Source organism: Protopterus annectens, chromosome 10.part0 (genome assembly GCF_019279795.1).
Source record: "Protopterus annectens isolate FY-2018-M chromosome 10.part0, PAN1.0, whole genome shotgun sequence".
NCBI classification, from domain to species: domain Eukaryota; kingdom Metazoa; phylum Chordata; order Ceratodontiformes; family Protopteridae; genus Protopterus; species Protopterus annectens.
Genome location: NC_056744.1, coordinates 655895880 through 655913607, shown reverse-complemented (window position 1 = coordinate 655913607; position 17728 = coordinate 655895880). Strand labels below are relative to the sequence as shown.

General features: G+C 40.8%; 1 protein-coding gene across 1 annotated transcript in view; it reads left to right on the top strand.

Annotated features, from left to right (window-relative positions):
• Positions 1-17728, top strand: part of USP24 (ubiquitin specific peptidase 24) — a 4679666-nt gene that overhangs the window by 2366293 nt on the left and 2295645 nt on the right. The window contains exon 33 of the mRNA XM_044085508.1: positions 5034-5262. Within this exon, the coding sequence (XP_043941443.1) occupies positions 5034-5262 (229 nt within the window). The remainder of the gene's footprint in view (positions 1-5033; positions 5263-17728) is intronic.

Sequence of the window (17728 nt, the reverse complement as noted above, 5' to 3'; positions counted from 1 at the left end):
GATAGAATTTTAATTTCTTTTAGGCACATTTTTCTGAGGATGTGCAACAGGTATTAAAGGAGGTAAAGAAACCTGCTACTAGAAAATCATACATTAGTTGTATACTTAGTTTTTCTAGTTGGTACCGCATCAATAACAAAGACCAGTTTGAGTTAGCTTTTCTCTGGTTCTGTTTGTGAGAGTTTTTATCCTCTGTCCTTTTTTAGTCCTCTGTCAAGGTTTATATTTAGGCCATTTCAGCATATCTGCCCATGGATCCCAATCTTTCAGTGCACTCTCATTTCAAGATGTTTTTAAGGGGGGGGGGGGGTACATACCTGTCTTCCTAGAAACAGGTGGCTCATCCTTGGCAGTCTTAATTTTGGTTTTGAAAAAAAAACTCCCTTGCTCCATTTGAACCAGCTCTTCATGCTAACTTTTGAGGTTCTTAAAATGGAAACGGTGTCACTGATTGCTGTGACTTGTACAAAAGGAGTGTCTGAGTTGCAGTCTCTTGTAAGTGGGTCAACTTTATCTCATTTTCTATAAAGATAAGGTTTCTTTGAGAACTAATCTCTCATTTATGCCTGAATTGTTATCCAAGTTTTCTTTGAGCCAAGCTGTACATCTGCCCATTTTCTTTCCAGAACCTAGATACAGTAAACTCTCAGTTAACCGCACCCATGGCGATTGGTAGATGTCGTATAACTGCATTTTCTGGTTGCTAGAGAGTTACTGTTAAAAATAGGCTTGACTAATACTGTACCCTATATTATTTGTTTGGTTTGACTTGTTCTTAGGTTGAGGAGAGAGGGAATAATTTATTCCTATCTTCCTTTTTAAAAGTCTAAAAGCAAGGTGCGTTTCTGCAATGGGGGGCAGAAAGTGCAACACTTGAAAATCGCTTTGTATTTCTTCGATTTATTTTTTTTTTGGTGGTTTGAGAGTTCTGTTTGCTTGAGCTTCGGTAAACTGAAAGTTTACTGTATGAGGGAGAAGAGAATTCTTACTCTGAATGTCTACAGAAAACTCAAGTATTACCTTGTTAGAACTAAAACCTTCAGCAATTCTGATTATTCATTTCTTATGAAGATACAAAAAAGAACAACTAGTGTCAATTAAAATGTCCAAATAGTTGTGCCATGCTATTTCTTTGTGATTACTTCAGTAATAAGTCAGTTCCAGGCAGGGTCAGGGCACATTCTACCAGGACCTTTCCTTTTTCAGTGGCTTTTTGGAAAGGGGTATACTATAAAATATAATAGAAGCAGCAACTTGATCTGCTTTACTTGCTTTTACAAACCACTACAAACTAGACTCCTTTTCCTGGTCTAGAACCAGCTTTGATAGGACCTTTCTGTAGGGGCTCCTGGAACCTTCATGCTTCCTCTTCCAACTCTTTCTAATCTTTTCTAGTCTACCCATATAGCTTAGGCTACTGCAGCAGTTGTCAAATGAATATACTACAGTTGTGTAAATAAACTTGTCATAAAAGTAGATGATCAAATAGGTCATTGCTGCAGTACCCACTCCCTCTTACCACTCCTGTTTTTTATCTTTTTTTGTATGCTAGGTGAGGACATTAATTCTTTATACCTAGCATTTGCCTCTTTCAAGGCTTTAGAGTCACTCATTCAGATGGCTTGAAAGGTCCGATGGGCTTGGTGGCAAGACTACCTTTTTGTTCTACCTTGCTTGAACTATCAACTTTCTGGCTACGTGGAAAGTACTCTTAAGCTTTGGAAGCCAATTGACTGTTGTATCTTGGGAAGAATACAACCCAAATAGATTAGGCTACTGCAGCAGTGGTCTACTTGAACATCAATGGTTATGGTAAATTTAATTACACAGCTGTACTTTGTCTTATAAGGTAGTAAATAGAAGAAAGGATGAAGCAACACTAAAGGAGAATGTTAATTACAGGCTATAACAGCTGCAGGAGTGAAATATCTAAGGAGAGAACTAATGCCCACCGTTTATGGGTTTGCTTTCTAGTGTGCAATGCCAACTCCATCGAATTCAGCATTCATGAAGAACAAATATCAAGAATCTCCAAACTGAAAGTTTACATCATGTGAAAATATTGAATTCTGAAACTCCCTATTGTTTTGGTCCCGGGAACAAATGTTAACATTGTTTGTCTAACCAGATTTAATAACACAGTCACAGATCCTACCTTGATGAAGGTGATCCCTAAAACATTTTTCTGAATATGATGTTAGTAAAGTTTCTAGTAATGTATGGAAATGTAGTCCATACAGACGATGCAGCTTTTAGAAAAGACTTATTTGGTAGTTGCAAGAGTAAAGGGAGGTCTGTACAGAGCTGTGGCTGTGGGATCTCTGAGAGAATCAAGACTACTTGTAACATTTAAAGATCATATTTACCTGCAGAAAAATGCATTAGCATATATTTGATAGAACTGTATTTGTTGTAACAACTTGTGTTTTTATTACCTTTTATCATTTTTGTCTTTTGCATACTTATTTTTCTTTAGTAACATTCTTATGTCTTCTCCTTTGTACTAAGATTTATTATTTCATATCTCCATTCATTTTGGGTTATAATTTAATTTTGCTGGTTTTATTGGTGGGTGACCTTATTAAATTTCTAAGTGTGTTATTAGATAAATCCAATTGTTTAGTGTGATAACTGGATTTGTCTTTGTTGCATTTTGTAATATCTTTGTTTTAATGTTTACATGTAATGTTTTCTGTTTGTTACTGATACCCTCTTGCGTGGGTCATACCTAAAAAAAATGGTCATTGGACCATTGTACCACCTTGGTTAACAAATGGCAAATAAATCAAAAGAGGTAAGTAGTGGGAGGAAGGCTTGTTGATGGCAGCAGATTATATCAGGAATATGTTACATGATGTGTAAACTTTTACTGGAAGATAAATATATGAAGGATAGGGTGAATATGTTTGTGTTTTTCCTTAGTATTAAACTTACATGATTGGAGCTGCATAGTCCTTATGGGCATCTCATGAAGAGTGAAGCTTGATTATGCAGAGGAAGTGACTTTTATGTGAACAAGTCTGCAGTCATGCTAATTAACTTTGAAAAGAACAGTAGCATTGAATATATCGTTAGAAACATGGATTAGTAAGCAATATTAGTTGCCCTTGCCCCTCACTGGCATGCTAACAGGAGTAAAGAGATGAAATTGAATTTGCAGGGTTATGATATAGACTGATGAAGCAGAACTGTACAAATTTGAGCAAGTCATTTAACCAGACATTGCTCTCTGATCACCCGGAAAACTTACTGTGCGCCCACTGGACCTGCTTGGGTAACAAACAGGGATGATGATGTTGGTTGTTGTTGTTATTAAATCTTAAATACCTAAAAAGTTCTGATATCTGTGAAGTGGGCTTGGTATATTAATTAGGATTTTTTTTCTCTAGTCTGAGCTGTAAATTGATGGAGGAAGTGAACCCTAATAGATATGGGCACAACTTAATTATGTAGTAATGAATGAAAGGTGGTAATAGATGGGAAAAAGTTTTGAATTAAAAGAAAATACAGCTGGTGAAGATATTGATAGAATGTGCAGCACTGCAGTGTCTTTAGGCAGTGTGACAGGCATAGGTGCCTGTTTGCTAATGGAAATTTTTTTGCGTGAGCGAGTAGAAAGCACCACACTGTAAGTATTGAGACATGGAATAGTGGGAAATGGTGTAAATTAGCAGTGTGTGCGCCGAGCATTTAGAGATGATTCTAGATCTTAAGACTGAGGTAGTTGTAGTGGGATTTAATGCAGCGGTTAGCGTTGCCGCCTCACAGCAAGAGGTTCTCTGGTTCGATTCTCGGCTGGGGTGCCTTCTGTGTGGAGTCTGCATGTCTTCCCTGTGTTCGCATGGGTTTCCTCCAGGTGCTCCGGTTTCCTCCCACATCCCAAAGACATGCAGTAGGTGGATTGGATACTCTAAATTGGCCCTAGGTGTTTGTGTGTGCCTTCTGTGGAAGGCTGGGCGCCGGGCTGGCAACTCGACACTGTAAAACTCCACTGCCAATCATGAGTGGGCAGATGATCCGCTGTGGCGACCCCTAACCGGGAAAAGCTGAAAGAAGAAGAAGAAGAAAGAGCATATGCAGTTTTTATCCCAATTGATAAAAACATTGAAGTAAGAATAAGTGTAGAGTGATGAGTATGAAATGATTTCTGTCAATAATAATTATGTTTCAACTGTGTGGCCTGGGAAGTGTAGAATTATGCAGTTATCGTTGAAAGGAATGCCACTGTAGGGACAAAATGAAAGCTGCCATAAACAAAAATATAGTGGAAGTGTATGTGATTGTGTAATGTTGCATCAAAAATTTAAATATGTTTAATAACAGGAAAAAGAAGTTAACATATACTTGCGAGAGAGAGAGAGCGAGAGAGAAAGAGATGAGGAAAGCCAGAAAGGTAGTTTACACATCAGTGAACTGCATTCTGACATAATAAGAGTGGTAAATTGAAAATAGTGAGAAAGTGTGAAAAAGTTAGAAATGTACTTAAGAGCAACTACTTGCAGCAGGCCCAGGGGGAGCATTTCTTTAGGAGAAAAGTATTTGGTCCCTAAATGCTTTGAGATTTAATACTGACCTCAACTTTTATAGAGAGGGGATCACAGAAGGCATTGAAATTTATTTACTTTGTAATTTAGCTTTATTTATTAATTTATTGCTTAATTCCTTGTTTGAATTTCATCTGTTTTGTAAAGTACTTTGTGGTAACGCACTGTAATGAACAATGGAGTGAACTGAGAAGACAGTTCCCAGGAATGAGAAAGTTTTTTCACATGTTTTTAGTTTGTTCCTTGGTTGATAGGGGAGATATTTAAAACAATTGTTAACTTTGTCAGCTGTTTAGAATACTGCAGAACTGTTTTAATGCACTTATCACAACAAATGTTTGTCTCACTGTGCAGTTTTGCACTGGATAGGAAGCTAGACTGTATGATTGCTTGAAGCTCTAAACATTGTCATAGTATGCATGTCCTACCCTTTGGATGTATTTTTTGTGATGTTTTCAAGCATTGAAATGTACTTAACTTTTTTGCTAGATTTTTACTTGTTGGTCAGACAATGCCTTCATCACTAGATGATGATCTAATTAAGGATGGACTGGAACCTTTATCTTCACGACCATTCCGCAATGTTCCACGGCAAAACAGCAGGCAGATGTCCCTTTGTGGCACCCCTGAAAAGTCATCATGTAGACAGATGTCTGTATCAGACAGGTCTTCAATAAGGGTCGAGGAGATCATACCTGCTGCTCGTGTTGCAATACAGGTGAGCCTTTCTCTGATCATTACAAGGTCTAAAACTTCTAAAGATAAAAAATAAAAAAATGCTGCTTTAGTTGTAGACTGCGTATTAAAAGTATGCATTATTTTTTCTGAGATTTTGTTTGCAGCACATATCTAAAGTGTTTTTGCCACAGGCATTCAAAAGCAAGCAAGCACTAGATTTGATAGCATTCCATCAGCTATGTGGTGTAGATTGGTTTACGTCTGATTGGGATTCAGGTTTCATTAGTGACCTAGGTCCTAAAGGATCCATCCAGAAGAGAGAAAAGTAACTATGCCTGTCAGCTTCACTGTCTGTGGTTATGTTGGGGGGTATGCAGTTTGGCCAGAATAGAGACTAGCACCATACAGAAGGCTTTTGCTAATAAAAGGGAGCTTGCTCTTGTGAATGTTGCATCACTTGCCAAAGCAGAGACTGCAGTCATATTGTCCATTGCACATATTCCCTTTGAGCTCTTTTCAGCATGCAACAAAAGTTAGGACATAACTAAAAATAGCTCAAAATACCACACCTTGATTGATAACCATGATATATTCTCCTCTCTGTTGTGGGGGCTGGCACAAATTCATGTAGTCTTGATGCTTCCTTGATAAGTGATGAACATGTTAAGTGGATCACCCTCCCCTAGTAAGTGTGAGGAACCAGGAGGAATGAAGCACTAGGTTCAAGCTTTGATCTGAGATCTTTGGCAGCTCTGGAAAATAGTATGCCATTTAAAAAAGTCTGCACTGCATATGTTTATCCAAGTCTCTGTAACCATTGCATTCGCACTCAGTTGATGTTTCTCTGCCTGTATTAACTGTCATATCCCGCTGTATTTGAAACAGTGCTTTCATGTGTAACATCCTCCGCTGAAGCAGGTGCTCGGTGTCTTATCTTTGCTGGCAGTTGCTTTTATAAATCAAGTACCCCAGTTGTCTTTTTTTGCCTTAGTAGCTCACCCAACAATAAACTGTGCTCATCTTATCAGCTTTTACCCAAACTTGTTAGGACAAATTGATTCCAACTTTCTGTTTTAGAAACTGGTTTACAGTAGGTAAATATTCACATCTTGATCAGTAGCAGTATGTCCTAAAACATGCTGCTTGACTAGAGCAAAAATGGAACTTAGCTGGTGCCAATGGTGTCTGCTTGGTAGCATTTCTAGTTTTTACTTTTTGCCAGCTATGTTTTGGCTTGTTTCTTACTTGAATAAATGTGAGTATTACTGTCTTATGTGTTGGTACTTAATCAGACTGATTGTGTTTGAACATATTTTCATAGCATTTCTATTTCTGAGCTGCTACTGATTACTTCTGACATACAGTTCTTAGTTATATATTTTGCTTTAAGACTGCTAAAGGCTGAATTGGTCTTACTAATGATACATTGCTGAATCTAGTCCACTGGGCCAAGAAAAGCCCATTTTCAGTGGAGGTGCGGGGAGAGAAGCTCCACAATAATTGCAAGTTACATTTCACATGTTACAAAAGGACATAGTTCATACAGCTAATTAAACATTTACAGATAAGCTCCATGATATTTGCAATTGGCTTGTCACAATGTTAAAAAAATTAAAAGACATAATTCAATGCAGAAATTTCAACATTTACATAAAGTGAATATTTTTGTTATAAACTCAACTGTAGGTTTAACATTTCAAAATATATAGCTACTCGTCATTAGTAGGTTAGGAAAATATTATGCATAGAGAGGGTAATAGTGTAGTTGAGATTGTAGAGTATAGTACAGTAAATATAGAGAGAAAAATAGTTTTTGGTAGGGGAGGGATTATTTTGGGTGGGATGAATTAATAGTAGAGGTAGATGGATGAGTCAGTGCAAGGTGGAACAGGGAGAGGAGTTTAAGTTGGAGCGTGTTTTGCTGCTGAAGTGTTTAGTGTTCTTACGTATGTTACAGTCTCACAGCATGAAGTTATGGGAAAGAGTAGTGGAAGCTAGGTTAAGAAGGGACGTGATGATTAGTGATCAGCAGTATGGTTTCATGCCGGGAAAGAGCACTACAGATGCGATGTTTGCTCTGAGAATGTTGATGGAGAAGTACAGAGAATGTCAGAAGGAGTTGCATTGTGTTTTTGTAGACTTAGAGAAAGCATATGACAGGGTGCCTAGAGATGAGTTGTGGTATTGTATGAGGAAGTCAGGAGTGTCAGAGAAGTATTTAAGAGTAGTACAGGATATGTACGAGGGTAGTGTGACAACGGTGAGGTCTGCTGTGGGAGTGACGGATGCGTTTAAGGTGGAGGTGGGGTTACATCAAGTATCTGCTCTGAGCCCTTTCTTATTTGCAATGGTGATGGACAGGTTGACAGACGAGATCAGACAGGAGTCCCCGTGGACTATGATGTTTGCAGATGACATTGTGATCTGTAGTGAGAGTAGGGAACAGGTGGAGGAGACCCTGGAGAGATTGAGATATGCTCTAGAGAGAAGAGGAATGAAAGTCAGCAGGACTAAGACAAGAATATATGTGTGTGAATGAGAGAGAGGATAGAGGAATGGTGATGATGCAAGGAGTAGAGCTGGCGAAGGTGGATGAGTTTAAATACTTGGGGTCAGTAGTTCAGAGTAACGGTGAGTGTGGAAGAGAGGTGAAGAAGAGAGTACAGGCAGGGTGGAGTGGGTGGAGAAGTGTCAGGAGTGATTTCTGACAGACGAGAACCTGTAAGAATGAAAGGGAAGGTCTACAAGAGGGTAGTGAGACCAGTTATGTTATATGGGTTGGAGACAGTGGCACTGACAAAAAGGCAGGAGTTTGAGCTGGATGTAGCAGAGTTAAAGATGTTAAGATTTGCACTGGGTGAAATGAGGGTGGACAGGATTAGGAATAAGTATATTAGAGGGTCAGCCCAGGTTGGAAGGTTTGGAGTCAAAGCCATAGAGGCAAGATTATGTTGGTTTGGACATGTGCTGAGGAGGGATGCTGAGTATATTGGGAAAAGATGCTAAGGATGAAGCTACCAGGTAACAGGAAAAGAGGAAGGCCTAAGATAAGGTTTATGGATGTGGTGAGAGAGGACATGCAGGTGGTTGGTGTGACAGAGCAAGATTCAGAGGACAGGAATAAATGGAAACAGGTGAGCCGCTGTGGCAACCCCTAATGGGAACAGCCGAAAGAAGATGATGATTATGTATGTTACAGTCTGTATGAATATTAGCACCTTGTATTAAGTGGTTCTTTATGAAGCTTTATGGTGAAGCTGTGGGTAGTACTGTGTGTTAGGTCTGATACTGCTTGTTATCTACCGAATTTCCGTAGACTTGAGATACTTTTAGTAACTCAGGCCTTCTGTTTACCCTCTGCCCTTTCAGACACCTGTTTTGCAGTTGTCAGTTACTCTTCATTTTCCCAAGAATCATCATATTAGGAGAAACTGTAGCTTGGATTGTAGGGGCTACCCACCCCGGAAAGGACTTCACTGAGGGATAAAGATATTTACACAGAATGGGCTCAGATTGAACTCCTCAAAGAAACTGTAAAAACTGCTGTTTGATACTTTTCTCCTATTGGTGCAAAAAAAATTTAGTGCGTCTGCCCCATCCTGAAACTCAGTGACTTCAGTGTGTGTCCATTTCTTGTATGAATTTCAGGATGATGATTTTCCATGGAATCTTGCGGCTGTTACCATAGGCCAGCTGGATGGTGTCACAAGTTATAATAAAGGCATAATGGCACATCATCATCTTGTGAGCTGCACAGATGATTCTTTCAGTTCCCCAAAGTAAGCACCACTTTCACTACACAGTGCGTTGTGTTCTTTGCTTCCAGAATGTGTACCAAGGTACTAATCCTTGTCCGTCTTTTATTAGGAGCTTAATTTTATCTGACACCATGGACTTTCTAATGGGTGTTAGGCTTGGGTTTATCCTTTCCAGCATTCAACATATTTTTCTCCATAATTTGCCTTGCTCGTCAGTTATGTTTTGACATCACACTTTGACTACATTAGTGCACACTATCCCCCTGCATCAACAATTTTTTTCCCACTCATATAGTTCAGATGTAATTTCTTCCTGTTGCCTGTTAAGTTCCAGTGTTTGCTAACCTTTGGTTTTATTTCTGGGAGAATGGAGCCTGTTTCCAGAGAGAATTTGGGGCTTGAGAGAGGTTCATCCCCAGCACTTTTCCTGGGGAGTGCATCCTGCAGTGTCAGTGCTGCATTTTTCGTATATGATCTTGTTTGCCTTCTTTATATATTCTGCCTTATCTTAAGAACTCCCTTTGAATTGATTCACTTTTGGAGAGAGTTTGAGCAAAGGCTTCTGAGAGGACTGTCGCCAGCAGACTGGATGTACTTGGCCCCGACTGAGGAGGAGTCATAATATGAACTTACACCAGTGTCCATGGCCAATACATAGTGGGTGCTTGTTCAACTTTCTGTTGTAACTATAGTTGTGGGTGTGGGGTTTCACCATTAGTATTTCTAGTGTGACGCTGCTAAGTCTTGTATAAGCCTTTTCCTCTAGTATGTGGACCTTGATCAGTCTAACATTCTGCATGCTTTTGTCATGTGTTCATATGAGTCCCTTCGCAGTGTTAGATTTCATATGTTTTTGAGACGTGAGGATTCTCCCTTAGCAGTTTCCCCAGTAGAGTTAAGTGGAGATATGTTCAGTTTTAAGACGGAGCTTCTGAGTCCTTGAGTTCCTTTTATTTTTCATGAGATGATTCCTCATTTTAGCAAGCCTTTCATGAATCTGGGATTTCCTGGCTCACATGTCTAGTAGTTCTGTCACCTGGATCCCTAAGCAAAGGTCCTTTGAAGTTGGTCTCTAGCTGTCACGTTAGAAGTATGAATGCTGTTTCACTTTCTTGAGGCAGTCCTCAGGAGAGCTGATGCTTATTATCCAGCTCCATTAAATATGAATTGTGCTTTGTCAAGCCATTTTAAGACTAATTTCCATACGATCACAGGGTATCTTCACCAGATAAAGGGACTGCACTCCCTTCCCTTTCATTTGGTGAACAGTAGTTGGAGAGTGAAAAGGGTGTAGCAAAACATTGTATTGCTCTGCTTGTTTAGGTTCACAGACATCAGCTAAGTGCTTCATTTTTCCAAGCTGTGGTCCCTCCTGTTGGATTCCTTGTGAACTATGCTTAAGGCTCCCTCTGATTTTTGGGATTGTGAAAGACAGATTTTTTTCTTAATTATACTATTTACTGCACTTTTTTGTCTGCTGCTTAGTTTAATGCTGTATTTAAATACTGTGTACTAAACTGAACTGTTGTACTGCACTTGCCTGCCTTACTGTGCCTGTTAAATCATATTTATTGCTGTTTTCACTGTTCACAAAGCTCTTTTTGCGATTTTTCACTGTAAGTATTTGCTAGTACTTTTCATTTTTGCAAAGCTATCTGTTCTGCTTTTTCTAGTTTTCCCGCCAAGCAGTGTTAAAATAGCTGATTTGTTTGCTGTTTAAAACATTCTTTAGAGTTTCCTTCCTGTTTTACTGCTGTTTAAAGTGTTTGTTTAGTGTCTCACTGCTATTTTTTGCTGTGTTAAACATTCTCTAGTGTTTATTGCCGAAACTAGGGCAGCTAGTAGCTGTAGCATAGTTCAGATCCAGTTTTACTGCATCTGGGTCTGTTTGTAGTGGCTATTTGTTCTGAACATCTTTTCCAGAACATCGTTGGTTGGAAAGGGCCCTTCTGCACTCCAGTGAGATGTGTGCTGATGGGAACCTGTCTGGTGAACGGTGGTTGGTCTAGGAAATGGAGTAAGCATCCTCATTGGTCTTTATCAACCTTTTTAAAGTTTTTAGCTTCTGGTATTTAAGCCCTGTGTCTGAGTAGGTTTCTGCTTGTTTAGGCATCACGCAGCATTGCTTACTGCCACACAATTGTGCACCATAGCCGGACAGGTAAATTAGACAATTTTCCCTTAGAAACAGCTGTAGCACATTAGTGTAGTCCTCATCCTTAGTGCTTTTCCAGTCAAAGAAATACTGCTAGTGAGCTGTGACCTATTAAACCACAAGCAAACCCCCCCCATGCAGGAATATCCATCCACTGAGCACCTCCTTGATAGGTCCTAAAAAGCCTCCACCTTTGTGATAACAGTTCTTCAACCTAGCATTATGGACAGTTGGACTACCCTTGTTTCTTCTGCCAACATTTACTTGGGTCTGCTGAAGCAGTGTAGCAATTGCCTCATGTACACTGACAACCCTCTACTAATAACCCAGTTTAGTATAGCGTGTAAGAGAAATATCTAGACCAAAAATGTTGAATCCCTGCGCTCTCGCACTCGAAACAGTAACACTGCAGAGGTTATCACCCTACACATTACTACTCATGCACATAATACCACTACTCATACACATAGTATGCATCAAACACAAAAATCAACATATGTGGAGTTTCTCTCAAACAAACTTACTGAAAGACCAGAGACCTCCAAAACATGACTGCTACAACTAACCTAGTTCCCACAACACCCATGACACATAGCAACACCAGTGTCTCACCTACCAAGCCTGCAAGGCGTAACACTCAAAAAAAACAAATTTTTCTGTCGTTGGAGTTTCCATGGTGAGGCACATGGATGTCCCACTTACCAGGTTGGACAGGGCGAAAGTCACAGTCAGCTGGTGCCAGGATTCATCAGATCACGCATGCAGTCAGGTGTCTCTGCAGTAAATACCATTATGACTCTCTCTATCATAGTTCATGTTGGAGTGAACGACCTGAGACTTACTTTACTGGATTAGATGAAGAGAGACATGATTGAGCTCTCTTGAGCATGTGCCCCTTGCAAGTATTTCCCTAGCCTTGAGCAGCATACTACCCCACTTAGAATGATGCCACAGTATAAACAAAAAAATGACTGATTTCAATAATTGGCTTAGTTTTTGGTGTCACTCAAAGGGGATCCAGTTTTTGTCTGCCTGGGAAGTCATGGTCAACAAACCTCACTGCTTTGCCAGAGGCAGTTTGCACCTGGTACCACTCAGCTTTTGGCTGCTGGGAAAGGCTCTTGCCTCCCCCATAGTGCCTTTTTAGTCTCAAACAAACTTACTGATGTGAAATTTGCCAGTCATAACAAAATAAGAGTCATGCTGCTAAACATTTGGAGCTTATGCCAAAAACTGCATACCCTGGAAGCACTTCTATCACGGGAAGATATAGATGCCTGTGCAGTCACAGAAACCTGGTTCAAGTCCTTAGATAGTATGCCGATCTTACAAAGCTACAGTGCGTTCCACACCTTCAGACTGCAAAACGAATATGTGAGAACCAAAGGAGGTGGTGTTTCTGTCTATATTAGAGATAAATTCACCTCCTGTCTATTTAGACTGTATACAACTCCATGGAGTTACTCTCCAAGTTCAGGTTACTGTGGATAAGATTCCCATTCAAGTCATAGACAGTTATAGATCCTCCTCCATTGGTCATGATGTGCACGAAGCCTACTTGTCCAAACTGGAGTCAATTCCAAATATTCCTGACCACTCTGTTTACAGAGGATTTCAATTATCCCACTATCAACTGGAAAATCTACTCTAGCGCTAACTCACTAGTGCAAAAGGTCCTTGACTTTATTAACTTAAATGCCCTGGAACAAATTGTTCATATTCCCACAAAAGGAACAAACATACTAGATCTGGTCTTCACTAACATGACAAACAGATGGACTGCCGCAACTGTTGGACTCTCATTAGTTAAATCTGACCACAAATCAGTCATCTACAAGCTGGCACTAACACCAAAACTCACAAAGGGCGAAGTCAGACTAAAAAAAACTTCACCAAGGCAAAATATACCCTCCTAGGTGAAGGTATAAATGCAGTCCATGCCCCATCCCCAGCTGGAGGTGGTAACAACTCCGAAGCTTACACTAAAGGGGTCTATATCATATAATTGAATGATCAAAATTTCGAATGCTGTAAAGAGCGAAAATGCTGAAACTCAAACTCCTTATTGTGGGGGGCTGTGCCCCCCACACCCACCGCTAAATATATATTCCAACTCTGAGATCGCACTGCAGTGAGGAAAGGGCAAATATTCCAATCCTTACTGTACTGCAATCTCAATAACGGAACTTCAAGTTCTGGCATTTTCGCTCTTTAGAGTATTCAAGATTTTCAAAATTCGAACATATGGTATAGACCCCACTAAAGCCCTGTACAATCACTTGCATAAGTTTTTAGACTTGGCTGTACCAGAAAGAATCAAAGCCAGAGCCCCAAGTAAAAAGCTGCCGTGTGGACATCCAGCATCATCGAACTTTACAATAAACTCAAATAGTTGCTTTCGAGGAAAACAAAGACGAGGCTCCAACAATGGAAAATCAGCCTCCGCAGCCTCAACAGGCAACTAAGACAACATGTCAAATCCTCTACAGGCATGTTTGAGGAAGACTTAGCAAGCACAGCCAAGGATATCAATAAGGTCTTTTACAGCTACGTATATAGCCTAAAAGGTAGGTCCCAAGCATATGCAGAACTAGTGACTAACAGTATGACACAAACTGACCCCACAGAGATAGCAAACCTGCTAGTGGAAAGGTTTGGTGAAAATTTCACTCCCTTATCCCTTCCATACTTATCACAAACTTTGCCCCCAACCCCCCCCCCCCAAACACACACACACACACACACACACACACACAGCAGATCATTAAAGCCTTGTCCAAGGCAAAAAAAAAAAAAACTCTATGGGACCAGACAACGTCCCAGACTGTCTTCTAAACAGGCTAAAACATGAGCTAGCATCAACCTTGTGTACCCTTTTCAATCCTAGCCTAACCACAGGCTTTGTTCTTACAGAATGGAGAATAGCAACAGTTATTCCCTTCCACAAAGGTGGCCTAGCAACAGACCCAGGGAATTACAGACCCATAAGCCTGAGCAGTCTCATCTGTAAGGTTATGGAACGTGTCATTATGGACCTCATAAATAAAGACACAGGTGACCTCCAAACCCTGGATCCAACTCAGTACGGCTTTGTCAAGGGCAGATGCTGCCTGTTAAATCGGGTGGATTTCTTCGAGAATATGACCATGGGCATTGACGAGGGAAGATTTGTTCACACCGCATACCTCAACTTGGCAAAGGTGACACAATCCCACACTCAGGCATTACTGCTAAACTTAAAAAACTGAATGTAAAAACCTTTGTTGTAAGATGGGTTGCCAACTGACTCACAAACTGGTCACGCACTGCCGAAGTGGGTGTCTCAACATCCACCGGCAGACCTGTCACCAACGGGGTGCCATAAGGGTCAGTGCTGGGCCCGCTACTGTTTGGTATACATGTCTCAGAAGTTAAGGCCAAAACTCAGGGGTTGCGGCTGATCAGGTTTGTGGACTGCAAGCTAGATGCTTTTATTGAATCCCCAAAAGATGTCCGTGTACTCCAGGAAGGTCTTACGCAGACCAGCGACTGGTGTCTTAGTCACGGTCTCAAACTGAATGCAGTGAAATGCATCATCATTCACTTTGGCAAAAACAATGTCCCTTTACACTGGCATATCAACAACAATATCCTAAGTACCTATGAAGTGATAAGGGATCTGAGATCACAAGTTGACTGTGACCTTAACTTTGACCACCAATTGTCTACTGTAGTAAGGAAGGCTTTCTGCATGGCAAACTTGGTTAGTAAAGACATCGCCTCGTGAGCAAAGGAGGTTATAACCCCTGTATACTTAGCACTAATCAGGCCCATAATTGAGTATAACACCCCATTTGGCATTTACCGTACAAAGCACCTGCAGCAATTGGAGAGACCTCAGAGGTTTCTAACAAAGAAGATAAAGTTACTCCAGCATGTGCCTTACACAGACTGACTAAAGTCCCCGTCACTATGCTCTGTATCATTCTTAGGGGAGACTTATGCCTGGCTTACAGAGCAATCTCAGACCCGAACCTAATGAACTTGCTGCACATCCGTAAATCAAATGGGACTACAGCTACCTGTTCCAAGGACCTAAATATGGCCTGTGACTTAAGTGGGACATGCTGGAGAAACAGATTTGTCTCCCAGTGACTGCCAAGTCTTTGGAATAGGCTACCAGTTCATGTGAAACAGAGCACCTCTGTGACACTATTCAGAAGGAACCTGGACGAGTAGATGGGGCACCATAAATTCTTACCAAGGATCATGCCCACAACCCTCCTGGACATGAGCAGTCATTACTGTATACAGTCCTGGGTACTGACTAGCATATCTATGTTATTACATTGGGATGACATGGCTAGGCTTGAAATGACCTCTGGGTCAGTAGCCTAGTAAACTTGCACAGTCCTGCCTTAGTCTTATATCTGATGATTCCTTGTGATTGTGGTACAGGGTGTGACTGTAGATGTTCCACTTGATTAACAATTTGGATAATTTCTTACTGCATTCCTCATATAATGGGAGTTGGCTTTTTAGACGTGGCACAAATGTTTGTGTGGATCACTGTTGCAGTCATCGCTGTAAGGAACTCTGTCATGGGCTAATGTCTGTCTGGCTTGATTTTCAGAACTGAGCAGCTTACCACATGACATTACCTCAGTCATCTTCACACACCGTCTTTGTAAGCCTTGTCTGCCCATGCCATCATGCCACATAGAAAGAGTAAGGCAGATAAGTACTCATTGTGATTTTTCCCTTTTTTTTTGCCATTGGGGTAGAAAACCCAGAAATGTAGGGCATACATAAGAATCTTTGTAGAATCACCTGCAAATTCAAGATTCCATACAAAGACTTTCATAAGTGCACTTTTTATGCATGGGTGTAAAGCATAACACTAGTGAGTGTCTAGTTTGCCAGGGGTTTAGGTCATAGATCCTTAAAGTGAGATGAGAGACCTTTCAGGCTTATCTAAACAAAAAGCTCTCAGCTGGTTTAAGAACACACAGCATGTTTGGGGAGCCACATCAAAGCAACAACTCGTAGAGTCCTTTCACAAAGAAAAGGACTGAAAAGCAAGGTCCAAATGAGAAGCCCATGGAACTCATAGAATTCTGAACTTTTGTCAGGAGACCATAGAGCTGAGGACATTAGCTCCACAGAGACACTTGAGCCACCCCTTGTCCTGACAACTGCAACAACCAAGGCCTTCAGTGACTGCATGTTTGAAGCCACCATGTTGACTCTGAGACTCTCACACCTGACCAAAAAAGTAGGTACCAGGCAGCTAAAGCTGAGCAGACATTAGATCCTGAATGGTATGTACTGTTAAGCAAGGGAAGGGTGGCATCCACTTGTTTATTGTAGATGAAGACGTCTGAGCTTACAGTAAGTCTGAAACAGAGGGCCACTCCTTCTTGGGTTCAGAGATCCTAAGCCACCACCTGCCATGCTAAGATCCAAACATTGGCAACATTGACTATGTCAAAACAGTTACTGCCTCATGAATCCCACTCTCCCTTGATGTCAAGACTGGACCAGGCAGGTCCAAGGCTTCTTTCAGTTTTTCCAGAGCTTGCAGACTGAATCCAGTCAACACTTTGTGTCAGGAGTCCAAACTTAAAAAAAAAAAAAAAAAAAGTCACCTTTGCTAGAACCCCGATTCTTGTAATTCTGATGATGAGGAGGATCTGTATGATACTTCACAGATTTCCTCCCCTTTATCTGTGAAACAGCAAAAATGTCCTGACTTCTGATTCGCAATTAAATGACCTGTCATTTGAGGATACCCTCTCCCTATTGAGGGAATAATTACACTGGCAAGCTTATGTGGTCTCAGCTTAGCAGGAAAAGGCTATGGATTTTGTGGTACTAAGCCCTAATAAACCAGTAGTTTTCAGTACAGGAATAGCTGCTCTATGTTGATACTACTTCCCTGGAGCCAGAGTTCCCCCACGTACAAGAAGCCAGCCTAGCTCTGTAGGGGCTGGACTTGTGTAAGTTTGTCTATAAGAACCCTGTTGCAGATCCAGACGTATTGTCTCTGGAGTTTGCATAGGGAGCCAGAGTGGTTGCTTGACTCAACACTATTCGTAATGACAGGGAAGGTAGGCTACCAAATTGATTTGTCAAAAAAGCGTATGCCTCAGCAACCATGGCATTCAGGACACTGAGCTGCCAAAAACTCATTTAAAATATCAGAACCATGTCCTCGGGCAATTTTTAGAGCTTTAGAGGAGTGCAGGATGAGCATCAATGCTTGTAGAGATAAAAACCTCTCTGCAGTTAGGGAAGCATGTTCTAAAATGTGGATAGATTGCTGTAGCTGTAGCATCATGAGCTGCAGCAGTGCATGGGTCAGTTATTAGAAAATATTCATGGCTAAGGAATTGGTCCTTGTCTGAGGATGTGAAGGTATAGATCGTTAAAGCACCTTTGGATAAGGCAGTACTCACTGGAGTCTAGGCATACAACTTATTCAGAAAGCTAGAGAACAGAGGGAAGGCCCTGGAGTCAAATGAAACATTTGTTCCACAGTCTGGTTCTCAAATATAATCAGAATAGTCTTTACAAACAAACCCATTACCAGAGGCAAGGTAAATACAAACAGT